Source organism: Polyergus mexicanus, unplaced genomic scaffold (assembly GCF_030449975.1).
Source record: "Polyergus mexicanus isolate NDT 795.1 unplaced genomic scaffold, iyPolMexi1.0 SCAF_1, whole genome shotgun sequence".
In the NCBI taxonomy this organism is placed as follows: Eukaryota; Metazoa; Arthropoda; class Insecta; order Hymenoptera; family Formicidae; genus Polyergus; species Polyergus mexicanus.
In genome coordinates this window covers 11,127,567-11,150,176 of record NW_027223321.1, presented here as the reverse complement: position 1 = coordinate 11,150,176, position 22,610 = coordinate 11,127,567, and the positions used below count along the sequence as shown (strand labels likewise).

Here is a 22,610-nt window from a genome sequence, read left to right as displayed (position 1 = left end):
GAAAAGAAATCGAAAGATCACGAAACAAATTTATCCGATAATTATTTTAAGCTTCGCATTTCCAGGACGGCCGAAAGCCAATGGGTTTTGTATAAATTTCCGCCGCTCTTGGATCGTTCAACAATTGCACTTCCGGATAAGCGGGCGTACGCGGTCTCTCCTGTTTCTCGAACGTTGTTACGTTGGAGATATTGGTAATATCGTACGACTGCGACGCGAGGAACTTTGAACCCGCAATTGGATTATGTGATTCCTTTAACCCTACGGAAGTATTCGTCGATATCCGCAATTTCTTCGGCGTTCGCGGACGGTCAGATTGTTGCTGCTGCTGCTGTTGAGATTGTTTCTTCCTCGTCGCCATGAGTATGCTCTTGACTTCCTCGTTGATGTCAGCTGGTGTCTCGATCCGTACGTTCTTTGTATTGTGATCCATTCGCACCAGCTGATAAAGAGAAACAAAATCGTTAACTAATTAGCTACAATATATTAAATTATAAGCTAATTTAAATATATGACGTCTTTAAATAGCTGAGGAATGTATTCTGAATTTATTTTTTTGCAATTCTTTGCTTTTAATGACAATTTTGATATAAAACAACGATAGCGTATATTTTATATATTTATGATATTTTTTCTAAAATATGAAAATTTTTATACATTTTGAAAAGAAATTTTTGAGAGAGAGAGAAAGAGAGAGAGAGAAAATACGCCTATATACATAAAAAGAAAAGTTGAAATGTTTATCTCTATTTATCGTTTATACCTCGATCAATCCTTCCTCCAGCTCGGAATAACGTTGCAGCAGCAATCCTATTTTCGAACTAAGCTTCGTTAAATGATCGGTAATGGATAATTCTCTGGCGATGTCCTCCTTCATCTGTACAAGCAATTTCAGCAAATATTGCTGTGTCATACTATTCTTTCAATTGTGTTCTTCGGATAATTTAATTTAAAGTACCTGATCCATTCCCTGGGATACCTTCGAGCTAATATAATCGAGACTCGCGCGTGATTCAGAAATCTATCGGTTGATAATATTATTTATTAATATTATTTCAATATTATTTGAAATATACGTTATTAATCTTAATTCAAGCTAAAGATTCGAACTATTCGCAAAATCGTAAATTAAATTAATGTATCATTTGCTTTTGTGCAATATTACGATCGAATTGAATCTCTCAGCTTCAGCCATAATCTGATAATGTGCTCTCATCACGCGGAAAAACTGAAAAATGTCACATTATTTACTACATATACTTTCCATATATAACCAAGAATTTATTAAGTAAATTTATATTAAGTATTATATTCATTAAGTAAATTGATCCATTGCAATTAAAATATGCAATTTAAAAAAATATGTTTCCTTTATTATATCCTTTCCTTATGCTTGGAAATAAAGTAAATATAAATCTCAATTCTTCTCTCGATAAAAGATTATATAATATACGCAATATTTTCTTATATTTCAGAAATTTTACATGTAAATATAAAAATTGCAACTTACGCGTTGACACATGTACAACACAATAGCCGCGTTTATTATCGCAAAAATTACGCTCGTAAAAAAGCGATATATCAGATACATAATTATCGTTATTACAATAAAGAAATTTTAAACGAAATTTTTTTCTTAGATATTAAAAAATCATATTCAAACAACATCAAGAAATGACGAATCAGAAATTTTCTTTTCTTCATGTAATGATCTGCCAAAAATTCCAGATTCAACTGAAGTTGAGTGAAGATAATCGAAAACGAGTTACAACGAAAATGAGTTACAATGAATAATCAATACTAATAAATATAAATATAATAATTAATAAATTTATGTTTTATTATATTTTACTAGATTTCAATCTGAATAGCAAATTAGGATTTAATTGGCGAAAAATTTAAAGTAAAGTTGAAATATATATTTGATTCGAAGCATTGTTAGAGAAATTATTATTATTGGTAAAGATTGCAACAAAGTAATAATTTAGAATGTTTATCCTTGTCGCTGCTTCGTACTTGAAATAATAAATGAAATCACGAGAAACGACGTTTCGATAAATCTATCAGCGCGATACAATTTTACATGCTGTTTATCGAAAATTGATTAATCATTAAATATAACGATGATAGCAAATTATTTTCTGATATTTGTCGCGATTGCGTTTTGAAAAGGAATTCGATAATATACATACGGAGATTAATATAATCTCGCACTATTATTTCTGCGCTCGAATGACAGCAAGATGACCACGTGTCTTAACGATATGCCGCGAAAACAATAGCCAAATATCATACGACAATTAATTTATTACCGTCTTGAAATATCCAATATTTTGTAATATAAATTTATATTGAATATTTTTTATGCCTTATTACATATTAAATTAATTTCGATGATTGTGTGTGTGTGGACCAACATTACGTATAAAATACCAACATTAATTTAAAAAATATAATTTATTTTAGTTTGATTAAAACACTATTTGTGCAAAATTAATTTAAAATTTTATTTTAACAAAGTCATATCAAGAGAAAAGACATTCTTATATATATTAAATATATAGAGTTTTATCCATCTTACTACATTGCATGTGTTGCGAATGCGCATGTGCAAGGAAGAAAAATTTTCTATTTATCTATAGTTATCTTGGCACGCAGGTATCTAATATATACCTCTTCATTATTATAAACTCTATGATCATAGAAATTCGAGGGTAAAAATAGGTAAAAATTTTGCAACCGTTGGTAACGCCTAGTTCGGGGATAAGATCTCAAGTTGGCGACATGATCGCGCGTCAGAGTGTCCATCGGGCCCGCGCAGTGGTGCGAAAAACACTGTGCGCGACTGTGCGTGCGTGCGTGCGCGTTCCGCCCGTGGTATCAGCAAAAATATGCAAAAGTATGAGAAGCTCGAGAAAATAGGAGAAGGTGAGCTTTCGATTTTGCGAGCGCGTGAGAAACGCGGTGCGGTGCGCGTCATCGGGCGTCGTCGCGACGTGGCCCTGGCGTGTCATGTCGTATCGTTGCCCCGCATCTGTGCGTCGCGCGGCCGCCCGGTGGACGCCCCCCTCCCTCTCCCCCTCTTATGTTGCGTGCTGTCAACACAACACAACATAATACCGTGCCGCCTCCACCTCCCGACTACGACTCTCGCTTTTTCTTCTTTCCAGGCACTTATGGCACCGTGTTCAAAGCCAAGAATCGCGAGACACACGAAATCGTCGCGCTGAAGCGGGTGAGACTGGACGATGACGATGAAGTAGGTGATGTGCTTGTGCGATATTTGTAACTATGTATTTTTTTTCTTTTTTTTTTTCTCTTATTTCTTTACACATAATCTCTCCCCCTCGTCCCCCCCCCCCACTTGCTGTTTGCCGCGACACCGGCGTTCCGATTAATTTAATTAATCGATCGCTCGTGTTTTATTTATATAAGGCGACGCTCTCTCGTGTCGCGAAAATAATTCCCTTCAACGAAGGCCGGCAAAGTTCTCCTTGATATTAGCGTCTTACCGCTCGTGTGCTCTTTACGTGTTGCTCAAGGGTGTACCGTCGTCAGCTTTACGAGAGATTTGTCTACTGAAGGAACTCAAGCATAAGAATATAGTTCGCCTCTATGACGTGCTGCACAGCGACAAGAAGCTCACCTTGGTATTTGAACACTGTGATCAGGATCTCAAAAAGTATTTTGACAGTTTAAATGGAGAAATTGATTTGGATGTCGTTAAATCATTCCTGTAAGATACTTTATTTGTTTGGAAAAATCCATTTATTTCACTATGAGAAAAATTATTATAAATCTATATTTGCCTTCAGATATCAATTACTAAGAGGACTAGCATTCTGCCATAGCCGAAATGTTTTGCACAGAGATCTCAAACCACAAAACTTACTCATCAATAAGGTATGCAATTATATTTATGTTTAATATCTCTTATGTATATATTTCTGTAAGAAGAAATTGTTACTTCATCCAAGATTATATTTATTGTTTGAGAGAATTATTGGATCACAAGTAGAAAATTGTTCGCAGAACGGGGAGTTGAAGCTCGCCGATTTCGGATTAGCAAGAGCGTTTGGTATTCCTGTAAAATGTTACTCAGCGGAAGTTGTTACACTGTGGTACCGTCCTCCGGATGTTCTTTTCGGAGCAAAATTATATACAACGTCCATTGACATGTGGAGCGCGGGATGCATATTCGCCGGTAATCGTCATCCTTCTCTAAGAAATTCAGATCAATGTTTTATGAAACTTCTTTTCAAGTTTTTATGACATTAAAAACGTTTAGAAATTTATTTCTTTGTCTCTCAAAAAATATTCTAATTAATGAAGATTTTTTCAATACATGTTTCTAATTTTTTTTAATAACACTTTCATCTATATGTTATGCAATAAAATATAGATATATTTCGTTTCGATATGTCGCAGAATTGGCGAACGCCGGCAGACCGCTCTTTCCTGGATCGGATGTGGATGACCAACTGAAAAGAATATTCAAAATGCTAGGCACACCGACCGAGGAAACCTGGCCAGATTTAACGACACTTCCCGATTATAAACCCTTCCCACAGTACCATCCCACGCAAGGACTGGCACAGGTTACACCCAAACTCACTTCAAGAGGCAAAGACTTACTCCAGGTAAATCGTGTCATTTTTTTTATTAAAACAGAATTACAGCAGAAATTTGAAACATATAAATGCAGTTCTATTTAATATAGAAAATATTAGAGCAACACACAGTTAACTACATGATAAAATTTTCCATACGGTATCTAACAATTCTAATAAATCTATAACAAATCTTTAACCGAACGAAAAGCAATATGAAGTAAACTATAATGAGACTAGAATGCAGATGATTCCAAACATTGTAGGAGTATAAATATTTCGATCAGTTTTTTAGTTATGTTATTTTATACATAATATAAGAGACAAAACTACAACCAAATCAAGCCTTGATATAAAAAAAGAACTGTAAATAAAAGTAAAAATTTCGAAAATATAAAACCGTCTTTCTATATGTATATATAGAAAGTAGATCGAGAAAAATTGTAAAAGACAATTTTCCAAAATTATGACGTTTACAAGCTTTTTTATATTAAGGTTTTGATGTTATAAGTGATGTTATACCTGATTAATATACAGAGATTATTGGTGTGTAATCCGGCTCTACGACTGTCGGCGGAGGAAGCGATGACGCATCCATACTTCAACGACTTGAACCCTGCCATAAAGAATGACCGATGCCAATAGCGAATCATCCCTCTTAGTTTAGATCGATCGAGGACATTAGCATGCGTATACGATGCGCAGCGACCAAAAAATGCAGAAGAAATCACACCGGCAAAGATCGTTTGTTAATATATATATACATATATATATATTATATGCGCTCGAGATGAAGTGATTGCGAGAAGAAGTAGTAGGCACCGATAGTGTCTCATTGTTTTATAAAACGATACGGAAGAATCGATAAAAATCCTTAGTTTATTCTCTGAGAGCAACATCTTTGTATGTGAACATTCTACGAAAAGGAAAGACACAATGCATGATTTGCTGTCAAAGTCATGGAAAGACGAGTATGAAGATATACGCGAGATTAAGGATATAAGCGCGATTTATTTATTAAATAATTATTATATTAATAAATCAATATCTTAAATAAGTCTTAATTATCGATTCCCCTTCTTTACTCCATTATATGTATCCACATTGTCTACATCGCATCAAAGTGGAACCTATGCGCTTCTTGTAACTTCTCAATTTTATCCTCTCGCCTCTCCTTCCAGTACAAGGCAAGAATAATAGCCGTGATCAAGCCGCATGTACCAGTTAATGCGGCAGCGCTCAGCAGGATCAACTTACTAGGTGTGACGAACAGTTGAGCCTTCCATCTTGACGGTTCGGCAATTGGATTTGGTATCACAACCATTTGGGAGTTGGGAATGATTTGCGGCCATTCTCGTGATTTACCGCCAACCTAAAAAAAAAATTTTTTTTTTTAGATGCTGTAACATTACTCGAGATTTTTTACTAAGAAATTTAATTGCAAATCGAAGTTAATTAATGCTAAATTAGTGATTAAGTGTATATTATAATTTTTTTTCTACTTATAAGATAAAAAATCTATTTAAGTTCAGATTAACTTTAATTCACATCAGTATTATTAGCCTTAAGAATCAAATCATTGTCAAATCATGTTTTTTGACATACCCCTATTGTAAGAGTATCTACAAAATTGGGCGTTCTTCCTAAACCAAAGGTGGTATATGGCAGATTAAGTGAGAAATGCGCGCTTTGCGGTAACTGTGCGGCAATCGCGTTGCGAGGACTACCATCCTGAGTAGTAGTTCTGTACGCTATCGACGGTCCCGGCAGATTGGTACCGTAGGTCCGCTTTTTCTTGCCGAGCGAACCAGGCGAAATTGGATACATGCTATTGGTGCGTCCGGTGAGCACCATCACCTTAACAAAATTCGCGTCGTAGTCCAAACTATTCTTGAACGCCGCGGTGCGATACGAGTTGCTCGTCTTGTTAAACTCTACCAGAATCACATCCAGAATACCGTCCTGATAAAAGTCGTAAAACACCGCCATCGCGGTCTCGTTATAGAACGGATTCAACGCTTGCCACTTGATCTCGAAGGTACGATTGAAACCGTCACAGTTTTTGCACTCCACGTTCTGCAGCAGGAATGATTGTTTTCCGATGGAAGACTGCAAAGTAGCCAAAAGATCCGGATAGCCGTCCATATTGAAGTCGCCACCGCGGAGGGTAATAGTCTCCGTGTAACGATGACCGTCTGGCTTCACGAAACCCCACAATATGTTGTTGGGATCGCGGAAGTTCACTGGGAGATTATGCCAGCGGTTCTGGTGCATCATTATCGTGCAATTGGTGCAAGCCTCGTTAAAGCACAGTGGTAGAAGGAGAGCCATTTTGCCAGTTAATTCGAGGTCGAGATAGAGAGTCTGACCAAATTCAGTCCAAATATTATATGGGAGATAGATTTTGTGGGAAAACTGAAACCCTTGCTCGATACCTAACCATATCTCAAAGGACTTTTTCGTGGTTACCACGAGATCCGATAGAAAGTCATTATTTAAATCCAGAAAAGCATGGGAGTGCGGTGTTCTCACAGGGTCCAATGATTCGGTCTGATTCATGTTGATGATACGCGGGCTGGTTCTATTCTCATTGAATACCCAGAATACCCTGTTGCCGTGTTCGTCCACTCCGAAAAGATCAATTATCATATCTTGATTATAATCCAATGCCAATGGCTGATCGCGCATCTTTATAAGTGGAGACGATACGTTGCTACAGTTCAACTGGCCGTTACCGCCCCAGAGTATGTGCACATGAGTGAGCTTTTCCGAGAAATTGAAGGTCGTCACTAGAATATCCATGAAGACATCACCGTCAAAGTCGCCCGGTACTACGCTGGTCACATTATCCTTGAACGAGCAATTCAGATGCGGCGCAGGCCGCAATAATGGCTCCTGATCGGCCGCCAAGAATATCTCTACTGTCTGAATATTATTCGGTTTTCTGCGCAGCATAAATACATCCGTCAGCTCATCAGAGTTAAAGTCGCCGAACGCTGCCGGCATACCATCCAACACGTTACCGAATACGGCAGGTGTTATGTTGCTGCATCTCGCTGCCGTAATGAGCACAACGAGATGGACCAACGTTCGAATTGGCAGCATGATTTACATCCCAACGAATGACCTGCAATAATTGCGTGCACCTTAAAAATGAAGACTCTTAAGCGATAAAAATATTATTTTGATACAGCATGAAATTTTTAATGCAACAATCGTACTGCATGTAAAATTCAACGACGTACAGTCCACTTCAAATGATGATAAAAACAAAGAAATAAAAATTAATCACAGAAGATTCTAATAACAAAATAATAAAACAATAAGCCCAAAATGCCAATCATCTTTTTCCTCCATATGTAATATAATAAATATGTTTTTAAATCGAATCCATTTTCCTACATTGTGGCCAAAATTAGTATTAATTAAGATAAGGATTTTAAAAATAATATGAAGCTAAAGACGTAAAGGAGATATGAAAAATGTTGTCAGCTTGGTTATAAGTTTGCATCGCAGAAAAATAATTACTAAAATGACATATCATTATATTTTATAATAGTCTTTTAACAAAGGCATATGAACAAAATAAATTTTTTAAAAATTTTATTAAACTTGTGCGATGAATAATAACAAACAAAAAACATCACTCTTTTACAAGTCTATACTTAACCTAAAATAGTACAACAGAAAATTGCGTACGAATATGTAAGCAAAGCTCTGTAAACTAAAAATATATTTCTCATAATGTTCATATACTTACATTTATAAATTTTACTAATCAAACTGTAACGTTTCCGCTGGATATTATAAGAAATACGATGAGCAATACTAGATTATTATAGCTGACAACTGATGATTGATGACACATACTACACAAGTCAAAGTAGAGTATCATTCGAGATATGATTTTGCACACGAATGCACATAATATTAAGAAACTTTTTCTCCAAATGAATATATATTATAAATATTGAAAAAACAAATTTTATTTTAAGAGTAATTGTGACAGATACAAATATGTATATTATATTTATTATTCCAATTTAAATTTTCACGAATAATTTATCTAAAAAAAAAGTTTTCAAAATTAAAAAGATAAAAATTAGATGACTAGATAATGGAGAAAAATAATTGCGAAAGATAGGATGGAAAAATAATATTTATATCTATTGGATACATATGTGAAAATACCTGTACGATAGCTTCTTTCTTTTCAGCACCATCTACTTCTGCAACTATGTAGAAATCATTTTCGCAATTTCATCCTACTAATAATAATGAAAGTTTCCGATCATTATTAAAATTATATGTTCCTTTTAATATTTAATGCTCCATGTGCGCTTATATATGTATATATAAATATATATTTATATTTTAGTGTATATCACACATGTGCAAATTGGCATGTCATTAACACATATATTTTATTTGTTACAAAGGTACAAACGTTTTGTTAAAGAAAGTAGTGATTACATAAAAAAAAAAGAGTATAAGATTTAATAAAAATATGTCAAAATAATATTAAGCCAACAGCAGTTTATCACCAGTATATCTTAGATGTTATTTTATTTACTTGCAATTCTATTATCACATATATATATATATATATATATATATATATATATATATATATATATATATTTTACAATCCCAACAATAAAAATATTTTTAACGTTGTAACATCGCTAGAAGATCGCGTATTGTATTTTATGTACATCATATATAAATATTTGTATAAAAATATGAATTTGCAAAATTTTGCATTAAATGATTTTATCATACTTTAGTATTGGATAACTTCCTCGTTGTATGAATCTTCTGATGAATCTGTTTCTTCAAATCGATTTACAATTATAATTATTAATTGTTCATATTATCGCCATATCAGAAATACAGTAAAGTAATTTACAATTAATTGTTCAAGCTTATATGAAAATTTACATACTCGTAACATATTTGGAATAATTTTTACAAATATTTTGGTTTTCTGTCAGAATAATGCAAAAATTTCTTTTAACAATACATTAAGCGTGAAAAAGAAAACGCAACTTGTTGAAGGCACTTTTTTAAATATAACAATCACAAGATACTTGCATTAGATTATCATTCCCTCTATTTGCAATTAACGTACGTTGCTATCTAAATTTATTTCCAACCCTTTTACGCAAAGTTTATGCAAAATGACGTCGCAAGATAAATAAACCAATACAGGTGAATGTTTTTGATATAAATATTGTTTAATAATTCTTTTAATTTTTAAGCAATTTTTTATCATATCAGACTCATTCTCACGAGCAAAAAGATCTCGAGTATAATGTATAAGACCATCCTTCTTATTCTTTCTTTCTCAAAACTTAAAAACTGAATATAGAACAAAGTGTTTGTTCGAGATATGCTTAAGGAGATTGAATCTGTTTTGTGCGATTACGTATTTCATCGACGAGTCATCAACAATAACATTGATTTTCCAACAAATACAGCTTCGATATATCCAAAATTGTACAAAAACAGAAGAAATTTACTATCATTGTCAAAGTTGTTTGTGCAGCTTTTAAGGAAGAGAGACTTATCGATTACAAAAAAAATGCATTCTACTATACAAGCAGAATCTTTTTGTTTGACGACATCTATTTCTTGGTACAATCGAGAGATAATAATCTTTTTCCCGTCCTTCATAAACACTATATATAAATATCTATACTACATAATAATAACTAATATATATTCATATCTTATATGTATATATATCTAATAAGACTTTTATGCGCATGGTGCGCAAATATCTACACAACATATATAAACACCATTATTGTATTATACACACACTGTACTAGTCAATGCTAACGGCGCAACTGGATTCGAGGTAAAGTCTTCCAGACGAAGATGGGAATCTTCCTTTCATACCTTTTTCATTCACAGGCCATACGCACAATACAAAATGGCTGTAGTTGCGATAAAAAGGGATGAACAATGAGGGGATCTTTGCTCTAATACTGCTGCCACAAGTTTGTCAGATTACAAACGCAAATTATCTAACTTGAAGATAAACATAACAATAGAGAAACACTACAATAGATTCTTCTTCTGTATAATTTGTGGTAAATCTATTCAAATTTATCTTGTATACAAATCTCAATGGGTATACATATCGTTTTTTATAATAATAATAAGAAGAAGAATAAGAATATATATATTATTATTATTATAAAATAATATTATAATAATATATAAATATTATAATATAAAAAATGTGCGTTTCGTATTACATAGAATGGAAAGATAATATTGATAAGTTTTGTTCGAAACATGAAATTGACAAAGAGATATCTGATAAATTAATAGAATGCTCACTATATGCAAATCAAAATTTGTGTTTTAAAATATGTAACGTATAAGTTCTATTGTAGTGTTACGCAAGCATCACCAAGCATACTGTAAACAAATTTGACGTCACACTTTAAAGAGCTTAATGTTTGTTTCGCTTTCATTTACATATACAAAATAATATTAAATTTGACTTAATATCTATGTATGTAATTGCATAGATTGACTTAAAGAAACAATTTCGTGAACGCCATTTTTGCAATCGTCCATACCTGCGTTGATTCTTTTGTCATGACATATTTCTCTTCGCGGGCAAGTTTATGAAAGTTCATTTATCTACAAGCAATAATTTTCACTTTCTTTCTTTTTTTTAAGAATTATCTTCCATCATTCCTCTAGTATGCCAATTCTTAGAGTATGCCTTTTTCTAATTCTGTACAATATCCGAAATTATGTAAAAAATGATAAATTATAAAATACAACAAATGATAAATGAACTAAGCTTATAATAGTAGCTCAGCTGTAAGTGTATATATATATATATATTTATCTCTCTCTCATTCTCACACGCATACAAATCGTCCTTTACATGAAACATACATACTACGAAACTACAACAATTGATTTATAACTTTTGCAATCGAATACAAAAGTATGAAAACCTACAGTATGATTGCGATAATCCCTATCGAAAAATTTTATATCTCTTCATGGTAAAAAAGAAAGAAAGAATAATTTTGAAATTAACTTAAATGTTTTATCTTAATATATATTCGTTTTGAATTGCTAAATATTAGAGAGGGAATGAATGTACGCAGGCAGAAACGGCCAGATGGACACAATTGTCACGTCGACAGTGTCGATTTTCTTTTTTCGTATCGCCACTATCTAATCGGTAAAATATTTACTTGTCAATGTTGAGTTTCACTAATGACTTGCATCCCATCCAACTGCTTTTTCTCGCTCCTGTCATCGTCTTTATCCGGATTATCCCATACTTGCCTCTGCCCAGAAGCGCAAAATATATAGAATGTTGAACATATTATGTAAATAACAGCGCAGATTATGAATACAATCCTCCATTTTGCTTGCGTTGGCTGGAAAATGAAACAGTAATATGTAAATTATTATTTGATCACAATTCTAATCACTTAGCGGTTTTTTTAACAAGATAATTTTAATTACCGAATCATCGATGATCAGTCCAACAGTGATTGGCGCGAGAAGTCCAGCGAGATTGGCAATACAATTAGTAAAGGACATTAAAAGTCCGGCAAATCTCGGTGAGATATCGAGATGATTTACTTTAAAACCAGAATAAATAGCGCCATTCAGACCGACTCCCACTGTGATAATGGCTATGGTTGCCGAGGGATTGCAACCGGTGTATGAGGCAGCAATCAGCGCCACGGCCGGTGCATATTGGCCGATACTGTTTATGATCTTACGGGTCACTGTATGAGAGTATTTTCCTGAGGAGATCATCCAATCGGCGACATGAGAAATAAATATAGAGAAAAGCCACATAGCAAGATATGGAAGTGAAGAAAAGGCACCATTCTGAAATACAAACAATATTATAAATCCCATTTGAAAACTATAAAAAATTGTTTTTCTTGAATATCTTGTTCAAACATAATATTTACTTACGTTTTTAATGCTAAAATGGAGAATCTGTTTCATGAATGTCGGAAGTTGGGTCATCAGCGTCTCATATCCGTAATTCTGACCCATGTGCGCCATCAAGATAGCCCAGAATGGTAGCGAAGTTACAATGGACTTCCATGGCACGGGAGGCGATGACTAGATGGAAGAAAAAAATAAGAAACAACATTGCAACATTCGATCGATTACAACATCGTAAGAAGATGAAGAAATGGAGAAAAACTCACAGATATGCCGGCGCTACCCCAAAGAGAACTCAGTATGTATTTTTTTTCATCTTCCGAGATAGACGGATGATGCTCAGGATCTTCGTAGACCCATAAAAGGAACGCGATGCACCAAATGGTACCGATAACACCGAATACGTAGAAAATAGATGGCCAACCTCCTACTAATTGCCAGTCGGCTAATAGACCGCTCAACGGCATGGAAATTACCGTGCCGAACTGTGCACCTAATATCGGAAGGAAAGACAAAAATACAAAAAAATATGATTAGTGATGGTTATCAAATGTCTGAGTCTTACTTTGTCTCCAGACTATCTCTTTTTTTTTACCAATGAAAGAAAATCTTGTGAGAGAGATAGAATGGAAGACAAAGAATTGTTAAAGTATAAAAAAGATAACTCGAAAAATTGAAAAAATCTGGTCCACAAGTTTCGTCACAGCAAGAAGCGCGCACACATAGTAGCGACCCGATGCATCGAACTTGCTCCAGAGAGGAAGACACTCGCGCGGCGGATTAGCTCTCGACTTGGTACGCGCTCGATAAATCGCTACATAAAAGATCGCACTGAACGAGCTTACCAGCATAGACGAAGGCACCCATCCTGCTCCGTTCGTTAGGCGGTATCCACTTCGCCAGCAATGCGTGCGTGCAAGGCACAATAGGACCCTGCAATAGGGATTAATCCATTCCTATGGGGGGAAAGGAAATACACCCGTACAATCAAAAAACGTTCACACTCAAACGGATCCAGTAATCCTTTATAAGCTTAAGACTAACACTACACGCTAATATATCTATCTCTGTAAATAAACAGAGAGACTCTCTTAATTTTTTTTTTTTTTTTTTTTATTAGTCATAAAAATCTTTCAATGTAACAGAAGAAGAGCTAAAATAAGGGCACAAGGACCCTTGTAATGTGAATGTATATCTCTTTTTATGAAATTTTTCCAATGTAATAAATTCAAAATGATATACTTACGAGAAAATGAATGAAACTTCTGTTTGCAAATAGCAATAAGTATGTACTCAAATAATAGATAACCGATCCCGAAACATCACACATTCTCATCTTCGCTCTCTCTTCTTGAGTCTCAATCAAACTATCGTGTTACTATAGAACGGTAAAGAATTCGAAACATTACTTACCTCTCCTAAACCCTGGATAAAGCGAATGGTCATCAGCCACCAGTATCCCCAATACGCGGACGCGGGGACCAACAGCCCGAAAATCGAATTGATCAGCATGCCGATCCCGAGGAAGTATTTGGCGCCATAGCGCTTGGCGAGTATACCGAACGGTATCTGCGTGATAACGTAGCCCCAGAAAAACGAGCTCAAGAGATAACCTTGCTCCTTATTGTTCCACGAAAAAGGTCCATCGGCACTCTGTAAGGGCGAAATCTATCTTTCGGATTCTATCTTTCTCTAAACTCTCGCACGCGCTATATCCTCGGATAGAGGAAAAATCGTAAAACTTTATATACTCACACGTTTGGCAGCTTTCGTTTCGTTGGTAATGAGATCTCCGCACTCGTTCACGACTTCTACCATCTTCTCGGTGTCCTGGATAGATGTATGATTGACCATCGCAACGATAGCCACGGACATGTTGGTCCTCATTATGTAGGCATTTGCCATACCAAGGAATATCATAAATGTCACTATATGACGTTTCCCCGTCAGAGCTGAAAAAAAGAGAACATAAACTCTCGTTGCGTGCCACAAATGCAATACTAATTATGAGATAGATGAAACGCCGCGTAATAAATCTCATATAATACTTCTTTATACATTTTTAAAAACGCATAAAATTTGCATTTTTAATCTTTTTAGTCAATTTTTCTTCTATAAAAATTATTTTTAAGATTATAGCAGATTATTGCATCGCTATTGCAATTTTTGAATATATTTATTTAAAATATGTACGTAATCAAGCATCAAAATAAAACTGAGAAATTAAAATTAAATTAAATTGTTCAATTTAATTTTTGGAATCAGTTGAGAGAAATATCGACTCCGAATTGAATCTATCCATTATGTTTGCGGGCAAATAACGTTTCGAAATGCTTTGTATATTATCTTGAATGTTCGAATGAAAAATATAATTACGACATCGTTAATTGGCGCTCTTAAGATATTCGCCGGAACATGTCCTGTCATCGTGTATTAACAGATACTCTGCCAAATTTTCACGGAAATAACCGAAGGACGAATGGCGGGACCAATGCCGAGGTGAGGGTTACGCCACAAGAGATATGACTCGAGTCAATTGAAAGCGAACTATCGACGGAAGAGCGTTGTTAATAAATATACTAGTAGTATATACTAAGAGACATCGCGTCCCAGTCACTCAAATGCTTTTGGACATATCTATGAGCAAACTTTTTTTTTTTTTTTTTTTTTTTTTTTTTTTTTTTTAGGATATTATTAGAGTTAATTTTTTCAATCACATTCAAACTTACAGCCAAATATTAAGTCTTAATCTTGAAAGAGAGATCGATGTCATTTTATAATTTACATAATAGATAAAAAAATTTTTTTTAGAGGACATACATATATGACATTTCTTTTTGTTCATAGTCGAATCACAGCATGAATTCCAGGCATAAAATCGGCTTCGATTCCAGTGTTGAATCGACAAAATTCGCGCGTGTTTCATGCGAACTCTGAGAAATTTTGTTTCGACGTACGCAATAGGTGGGTTTAATATGCGACAATCGAATAAAAAATATGAATCATTAGATCGTAATCGGGTGTGATATATATATATATATATATATACGATCATATATAAGTGTCGTTGCTGCTTTCATTGTTGATAATTACCAAGAATTGGCGCTCGTGCGCGGATTATGCGTACACAAGAGCAAAGTACATAAGAGAAGTCTGATAATACAATCTATGTATATCAATAAACCACGAACTCTCTATACGTCGCATTTAATCAAACTTGATGTAAAAAGCTTGACTTTGTCATCGATGAATTACGTTATCAACGTATATAATTGATCATTAATTAACGCTGTAAATGAGACGTTCAAGAAGCGCTCGTGCATATAATTTCCATTAGGGAACACAAATCTCGTGGCAAGTTTCCATGAAAGGAAAACATTAAAGGTCATTGCACGGGACGGTCTCGATACAGTAATTTTCCACGCTAGTTCGAAATCGTGTCAGCTATGATATAATATATATATATATATATATATAACTAATAAAGCATTATTTCGGATTCGCAATGATTTTTCCCGCTTAATGTGTTCATGCTAATAATCACACGTATCACGTCATGATGAACATCACATCGTTATCGATATTCTTATCAATTCTTTTTCTTTTTTAGCGTAAACTGTAATATAATATATCAATCTACTGTAACAAGATACCTAAACCTAAGATAATAAGCGCGTAACAAACACGCACACACACATAATTTGCTGCAATATTTTTAATTCATATATTAAATATAATTATACTAAAATATAATTCTTGTTGTATATTTCAGAAAAGAAAAAATTAATTTTCAATTTAGATAAGAAGATCTGAATTAAAATAAATATTTCTGATACTATCTGTCAATTATTTCTTGCACAAACTACTTGATTGCCAGACGATTGCTATTTAAAGATTATTGCGTTTTGCTTCGATTGAAATGGCTGATTGACCGTTATGCGAATCAAAAGTTCATCTCGTTTTATCTAATTAATTTCAAATAAATGTTTGTAAATGCAATCGATTCTGTAAGACTGTTGCGAGGAACTTCTCGAAAAATATTTCTCAAATTATCGTCACAGTAAAGCTAACAAAACGTTAGCAAAGAATTATGAAGAGAATTAAAAGTTCTTATTTAAACGAACCGACAAAAAATACATCACGATTGTTTATATTACTAATTTAACACAGTGAGTCATAATTTTATCGCATATAACAGATTACGTAATCGTTTATTTTGGGAAATAAGTTTTGCTAACTATATGTTTTTATACAGTATATCATGTGTACTATAATTACATGAAAAAAATTAGTTTCTTGACAAATCTCTCTCTCTCTCTCTCTCTCTCTTTTTTTTAAATAATAATTCGATTCAGTGTATTTTATTTCATTTAAAAATTTTTTAATTTTCATTCTAATACATTTAACTGAATAATAGATAGATAATATTTAAACGTCAAAGATGAAAATTTTATAAAATAAAGCTGACTCTTTTAACTTTTTTTGAATAAAGCACATAATTACACTGATTCCTTTGAACGAAGCATAATTACTGCGTGGTTTTGAAAAATCGGTAACACTTCGCGAATAGAAATGCTTTTATATACAACCATCTTATTTTACACTCCGTGTGTATACGTGTACTTTGTCTTACGTTAACTTTTATGTGTTATGTTAGCAATTACTTCGAGACTACGCCATAAAACAAACGCGACTTCTCTTTTCTTTCGCTCTCTCGTTTCCCCTTGTTCGATGTTACGAAATTCCTTTACGATTACACTCGACTTGTTTCTCTTATCACGTTCTGAGATTAGCGCCGTAACGTGTTCTCCTTAAGGTGGGTATACACTTAGCGAACGAACAGCGAATGCGAATGTTTGTTGTTATCATTCAGCAGATATATACGCCGAAGCGAATGCAAACAGTACGTTCGATTCGCATTCGACTCGATTCCCTCATGAGGCGGTACATCAAAAAGACAATTCGTGCGAGAAGAAAACGTTCAAGAAATTTCACAAGACGTTCGCATTCGCGGTTCGTTCGGCGTTCGTTCGTAGATGTATATCCACCTTAAGAACCAAGTAAGATAGAAGGCGAACGATCAGCGAAGAATTGACGAAATGCCTGTCGTGTGTTGGATTTATTCGCCTTAATTCACGCAAGTATTTCTAGGAATAAATTTCGACGGTTATACTCTCGCTCGTCGAACCAGCTTAAGTCGATTTACATCGAACAACATTACTGTTTTATAATCGACCAGTTCTTTTAGCCCACGCATAAATTATCCAAATCTACTACATTCCCTCACCCCCTTCTTCTTCCGAGCCTTTTCTCGTCTAACATTCTCTTAAAAATCGCACTTGCGAAGAAAATTATATTTAATTTAGATAAAAAAATTTGAATTAAAATTAGAATAAATATTTCTCGTATCATCTATCAATTATTATTTGCACAAACTATTTGATATCGACGATTGTTATTTAAAGATTGTTGCAATTTGCTTCGATTGAGATGACTGATTGACTGTTAAGCGAATCAAAAGTTCATCTCGCACTCACTTAATATTATTTATTATGAGAAAAGTTCGCAGTTTTCTTGAGATGGATGTAAAACACACTTTTCTTACGTAAACTTGCGCACGGTGACTTTAAATGCTATTTAAGACCGTATGTAATTTTTAAGTATTTTATGTAACATTAGAAAAACAGCTTCGTGTAAAAATAACTACTTATATATTTCTATGTTTTCTGGGTCAAACAAAAATATGCTCGTTAAACAAACAAGAAATACGATTTAAAGTTGGCCCCTTCACACACATACACGTTTTACAATCAACAATTTTATGAAAGAAGTTGCATGAGCGATTTATTGTTAGAAAAGGTGCGCGCGTGCAAGTATATATTGAGTTATATATATATATTGCATATTTATAACCGAGGAGGTTTTGCATTCTGTTTTGCATATTACTTACTAAATTGAAGACAATCATTGAATCGATATATTTATACCGGTATTGTTCAAAAGCGATCATCCATCTGGGATCAAACGGTTGACCTTACGTCAGTTGACAATTTACGTCAGCAAATAGAATCGTTAGCTAAGGAGTGATTAATCGTGGGGATAAAAATTCAAATAAATATTGCTATAATTTTCCTCAAATGTGTCGAAGACTTATCAAAAAATTTTCTACTATATTTATAAGTTATGAGTCTACTCATGTTTTTTTACTATCATTGTATAAAAATTATTGATTGCTTCAATTTAATTTCACGAATCCAACAGTTTCACATATCTGTTAATATTTTACTTATTTATAACATCCGACACATTATTGTATAATTTTTGACTCAAAAATCATCTTTGCTGGTAGTTGCTATTAAGTTTCAAAGATTAATCTTCTAATTTTTATAGTGATATTCAATAGTAGAAAAAAAATAGCATTCAAACATTTTGTGAAGGATTAAACAAGATTTTGTAACTATTTGTTAGAAGTTAAACCTCAGACGACATACAATAATGCTTGCAAATCAGTACTTGCACAATTTAAAGTTTTCCTAAAAAAAAAAAAATGTGTGTGTGCGTGTACGAATATTAAGATATGAAAACTTGAAGCAATGACACTGTTACAATATTATTTGTTTATGTTAAAATCATAGATCTGGAAATTACGATATAAAACATACAAAATCAAATACGTAATAATAATATAATAGTAAGATAGTACACCCCCCTCCCCTCTCGACGAATTTTAAACCAATTCTTCCGAAAAAAATTTGTTTAATTATCCTTTATTACAACTTTCTGTGTGTGTGTTTTGTATTTCTAATATCATATACATATATATATTTTCACTAATTAAATTTCAAATTATAAAACTTCGTAAACGTGAATTTCGAAAAATTAAGTGAGAAATAAGATTTTCACTACTTGTTAGGTAAAACGCTGAAATTATATCTCAGTTTTGAAATTGCTATAAAATTTCAATACATTCAACAGAAAATAATCGTCTCATCTTAAAAAAAAAAAAAAAAAAAAAAAAAAAAAAAAAAAAAGCCTTCGATAAAGAAGAGTTATATTTTCAACATGAAAGATAATCTTATTTTTTCTATTTTCAAAGATATCTTATATTTACGAAGAAATTATCTATATATACATATATATGTGATTGTAATGTAAGTATATGTATATAACAAAATTTATATCGTTGTAGCATTTGATCTTGTGTGAGTCAATCGAATTCAACCCGAGATATTGACATCACCGGGAGTTTATATCGAGGTTTATATAAACGCGAGGGTCCAAGAACATTTCTTTTGCTCGAATGTGGTAAACGCGCACCGAAATACACGGATATTAATCATTGATAAATAACAGCCGAGACGAAAACGAGGCACGTTCGCTGATAAGTAAGAATGAAGGCCAAGATGCGGAGGGTTTATTGGCCCGGGTCCAGTCGCGTTTTATCCGTGACTGCACCGATCGAATGCACTCTTGTGCGCATTTCACAAGCACGTTTTCGTGCTATTAATTGTACCTAATATCAATCATTTCAAAATCGATCGGGAAAAAGAGCCAAAATGCAGAGTAGATGGGTGACAGCTCAACGCGTGAATAAATGACCCATAATCTCATAAACCGTATCATATCAGAGAAAACTGCCGTAAATTCTAAACATATTTACGCTTAAATGTCAAACATTTTTCTTTCTCTCTTTCTCACATTTTCTGAAATATTTTTCGTTCTTAATATCTTTTTTTTAAAAGACACGACATAAAATTAATTTATTGGTTAATTTATAACACAGATAAAATAAATTTATATTTATATATTGCGTGATTTTTTTTGAAAGCTCATGAATTCTCATCAAGTTTAAAAAACATGTTTTGCTGTCAGAATTAATATGCGATATCGATATCTGTCATTGCTTATATCATTTTTCTCGTACTTTTATTATTGTTGTAAATGAAATATCTCTCTAAATAATTATATTACCATAAATATCTCCATAATCGTATTATGAACGCGACTTTATATTATATACGATAAAAAAAGACGGCAATAAAACGACGATAAAGTGACGTTATTGCGAGTATTATAATCGGCGCGATGAAAGTGATGCGTGTCAAATTCGCAAATAGCAATCGACATCGAGCAATTGCTTACAAAAACGAGACATTGTAGCGAAGTAAAATCCTTGACATTTATGGCTATAAGTGCACAGATAAGCGATAATACATTGCCATCTCGGTCCATCTGTACATAGTTGATAATACACGAGTTTCTTTCAGCTTTTCAAAATGTCGTCAATGAAATCACGCCCATCATTCTCAATCATTAACATTGTGCAACATGTGCTTTCTTTTTATTTATTTTTTGTAAAAATTTTTATAATAGGACAAATAAAAAATGGTTAATTTTTATAATATTATACTAATAATATTTTTATTCGTATTTTATTTCATCGCGATCGTTTATAAAATTTATGTACCCCAATCGCGATACGCGAAGAAGATTTAAGGACACGATGATAGGTCATAAAATAGAGTACCGGATATCTTTAAACGACGCTGATAGAACAACGTGGCGTAATAACGGAACCATTTAACGAAAATAGAGACAGGTCACGCATTATTCGATATTATTAGGCCTGTCTCTATTCGCGTAACCTAGCTCTGACAGGTCATTTTCATATTAAAAGAAGCGTCCGCTCCAAGTTTTCTCCTAGATTCCACGATGCTTTGCACTTTGTCCTACGCTCGAACGAGAAAAAAAAAAAAAAAAAAAAAAAATTGCAGTGTCACTTCTCAGATGCCGAATGTAAAAAACTACAATATAACACGCATACATACATACATACGTAACAATTCTTTATGAACGGTATTCATTATTACGTTCAATTCGAACAATCAGCCAAAGACATACGAATTACATTTCATCAAGCTCAGCGATATTGATGCCTTACATTTATAAACAAAAATATTTATTTTCTGACAGCACTATTTGCGCAATCTGATTGCGTCGACAGGCATAAAAAAATCAACATTATCAGCAATATTTTGGAATAATGATTGCATAGAATTCCATCGAGAAATTATTAAGTATCGTATAATAGTGCTATATATTCTTATATAAGAATTTTATCGATGCGTTAATATCGAGCATGAGAGAAAGATCGCATAAAGAGGCATCCTTTGACAAAGATATCGATCACGTGAGAAAATATTTTTTTACCAATATCGTTAATGTCGAATATATTTATTGTATTAGTCATATGAGTTACACCATATTTAGAAAGTACGTATACAATGAGGAAACAATCGTATTTTTTATCCAGAACTCGCTTTAAATTATTTATAATTCGATTTATTATTTTATGCATCGTTTATAATTTTGCATAATACATATTTGGAGAAGTAAAATATACATATATAGAAAATATGTATCAAAATATACGTCAGATATGTCGTATAAAATTATATAAATCTCTGTTTTAAATTATATAAATCATTCAAAGTATTAGATTTAATATATAATCATAAAATTATTAATTATTTTATGAATATTTACAGAAGATCAGATTTCCATGATAAAGTTAAATAACTCGAAAGAAAAAAAGATTCTTCAATCGTTAAAATTATTTTCGATTTCATTAAAAAAATTATTTGACATTTATAAGAGAAAGAGAATTGCTTCTTTTATAAAAAAATTTTACAAACTATCTCAAATGATCTCTCACACAAATTAATAACCCGTATATTCGAGGCTAATAACAAAACTTATCGACTGTGTCATTCGCGAAAATGATATCGCAATATGCTTATTCAGACTAATGGCGCCGCTTTAAAAACAGATAATCGCGTAGGAAATTAGCATCGATTAATAAGTCAGTCAGTATGAGTATCTGCACACATGTGACGATACTGAACACTTTCAAGTCGTCCTCGGGCGCCTACGGTACGTCAGCCGTCGTCGTCGTCAGCAGCCGTCGAGCACGTGGGCCGGTAGAAATAGCTCCGACATATGTGTGTGTATGTGTATATAATGGAGTACTCTGCGTTGATACCACTGCTT

At 33.3% G+C, this 22,610-nt stretch overlaps 3 protein-coding genes across 7 annotated transcripts in view; 1 reads left to right on the top strand and 2 right to left on the bottom strand.

The window, feature by feature from the left end:
* On the bottom strand, nucleotides 1-3,004 carry LOC138934723 (uncharacterized). The gene is made up of 4 exons (XM_070298749.1): nucleotides 2,741-3,004; nucleotides 959-1,021; nucleotides 764-877; nucleotides 1-442 (listed from the first exon to the last, which is right to left on the bottom strand). Exons 2-4 carry the CDS (start codon nucleotides 965-967, stop codon nucleotides 47-49), a joined length of 519 nt encoding a protein of 172 aa, XP_070154850.1. The 5' UTR covers nucleotides 968-1,021; nucleotides 2,741-3,004; the 3' UTR covers nucleotides 1-46.
* Cdk5 (cyclin-dependent kinase 5) lies at nucleotides 2,790-5,646 on the top strand. Its single transcript, XM_070298738.1, has 7 exons — nucleotides 2,790-2,928; nucleotides 3,171-3,259; nucleotides 3,543-3,736; nucleotides 3,816-3,903; nucleotides 4,033-4,204; nucleotides 4,429-4,640; nucleotides 5,148-5,646. Exons 1-7 carry the CDS (start codon nucleotides 2,892-2,894, stop codon nucleotides 5,253-5,255), a joined length of 900 nt encoding a protein of 299 aa, XP_070154839.1. The 5' UTR covers nucleotides 2,790-2,891; the 3' UTR covers nucleotides 5,256-5,646.
* Nucleotides 4,738-22,610, bottom strand: part of LOC138934686 (putative inorganic phosphate cotransporter) — a 39,202-nt gene continuing 21,329 nt past the window's right edge. For 3 of the 5 annotated variants that reach the window (XM_070298720.1, XM_070298711.1, XM_070298703.1), the window contains 7 exons: nucleotides 14,316-14,512; nucleotides 13,974-14,213; nucleotides 13,406-13,493; nucleotides 12,827-13,053; nucleotides 12,585-12,737; nucleotides 12,120-12,494; nucleotides 9,246-12,031 (listed from right to left, as the gene is read on the bottom strand). In XM_070298720.1, coding sequence (XP_070154821.1) covers nucleotides 11,846-12,031; nucleotides 12,120-12,494; nucleotides 12,585-12,737; nucleotides 12,827-13,053; nucleotides 13,406-13,493; nucleotides 13,974-14,213; nucleotides 14,316-14,512 — 1,466 coding nt within the window. In that variant the 3' untranslated portion in view covers nucleotides 9,246-11,845. Of the gene's footprint in view, nucleotides 5,983-6,215; nucleotides 7,738-8,370; nucleotides 8,476-9,245; nucleotides 12,032-12,119; nucleotides 12,525-12,584; nucleotides 12,738-12,826; nucleotides 13,054-13,405; nucleotides 13,494-13,973; nucleotides 14,214-14,315; nucleotides 14,513-22,610 lie in introns of those variants that run through there. The other 2 variants (XM_070298727.1, XM_070298696.1) reach the window with 2 other exon arrangements.

Excerpts from the sequence above, each read along its gene's own strand:
- LOC138934723 (XM_070298749.1), bottom strand. Across the intron at positions 443-763 it reads TGGAGGAAGGATTGATCGAG|CTGGTGCGAATGGATCACAA; the intron begins GTATAAACGATA and ends TCTCTTTATCAG.
- Cdk5 (XM_070298738.1), top strand. The coding sequence starts at position 2,892 with ATGCAAAAGTATGAGAAGCTCGAGAAAATAGGAGAAG. Across the intron at positions 4,205-4,428 it reads CGCGGGATGCATATTCGCCG|AATTGGCGAACGCCGGCAGA; the intron begins GTAATCGTCATC and ends GATATGTCGCAG. Across the intron at positions 4,641-5,147 it reads GAGGCAAAGACTTACTCCAG|AGATTATTGGTGTGTAATCC; the intron begins GTAAATCGTGTC and ends ATTAATATACAG.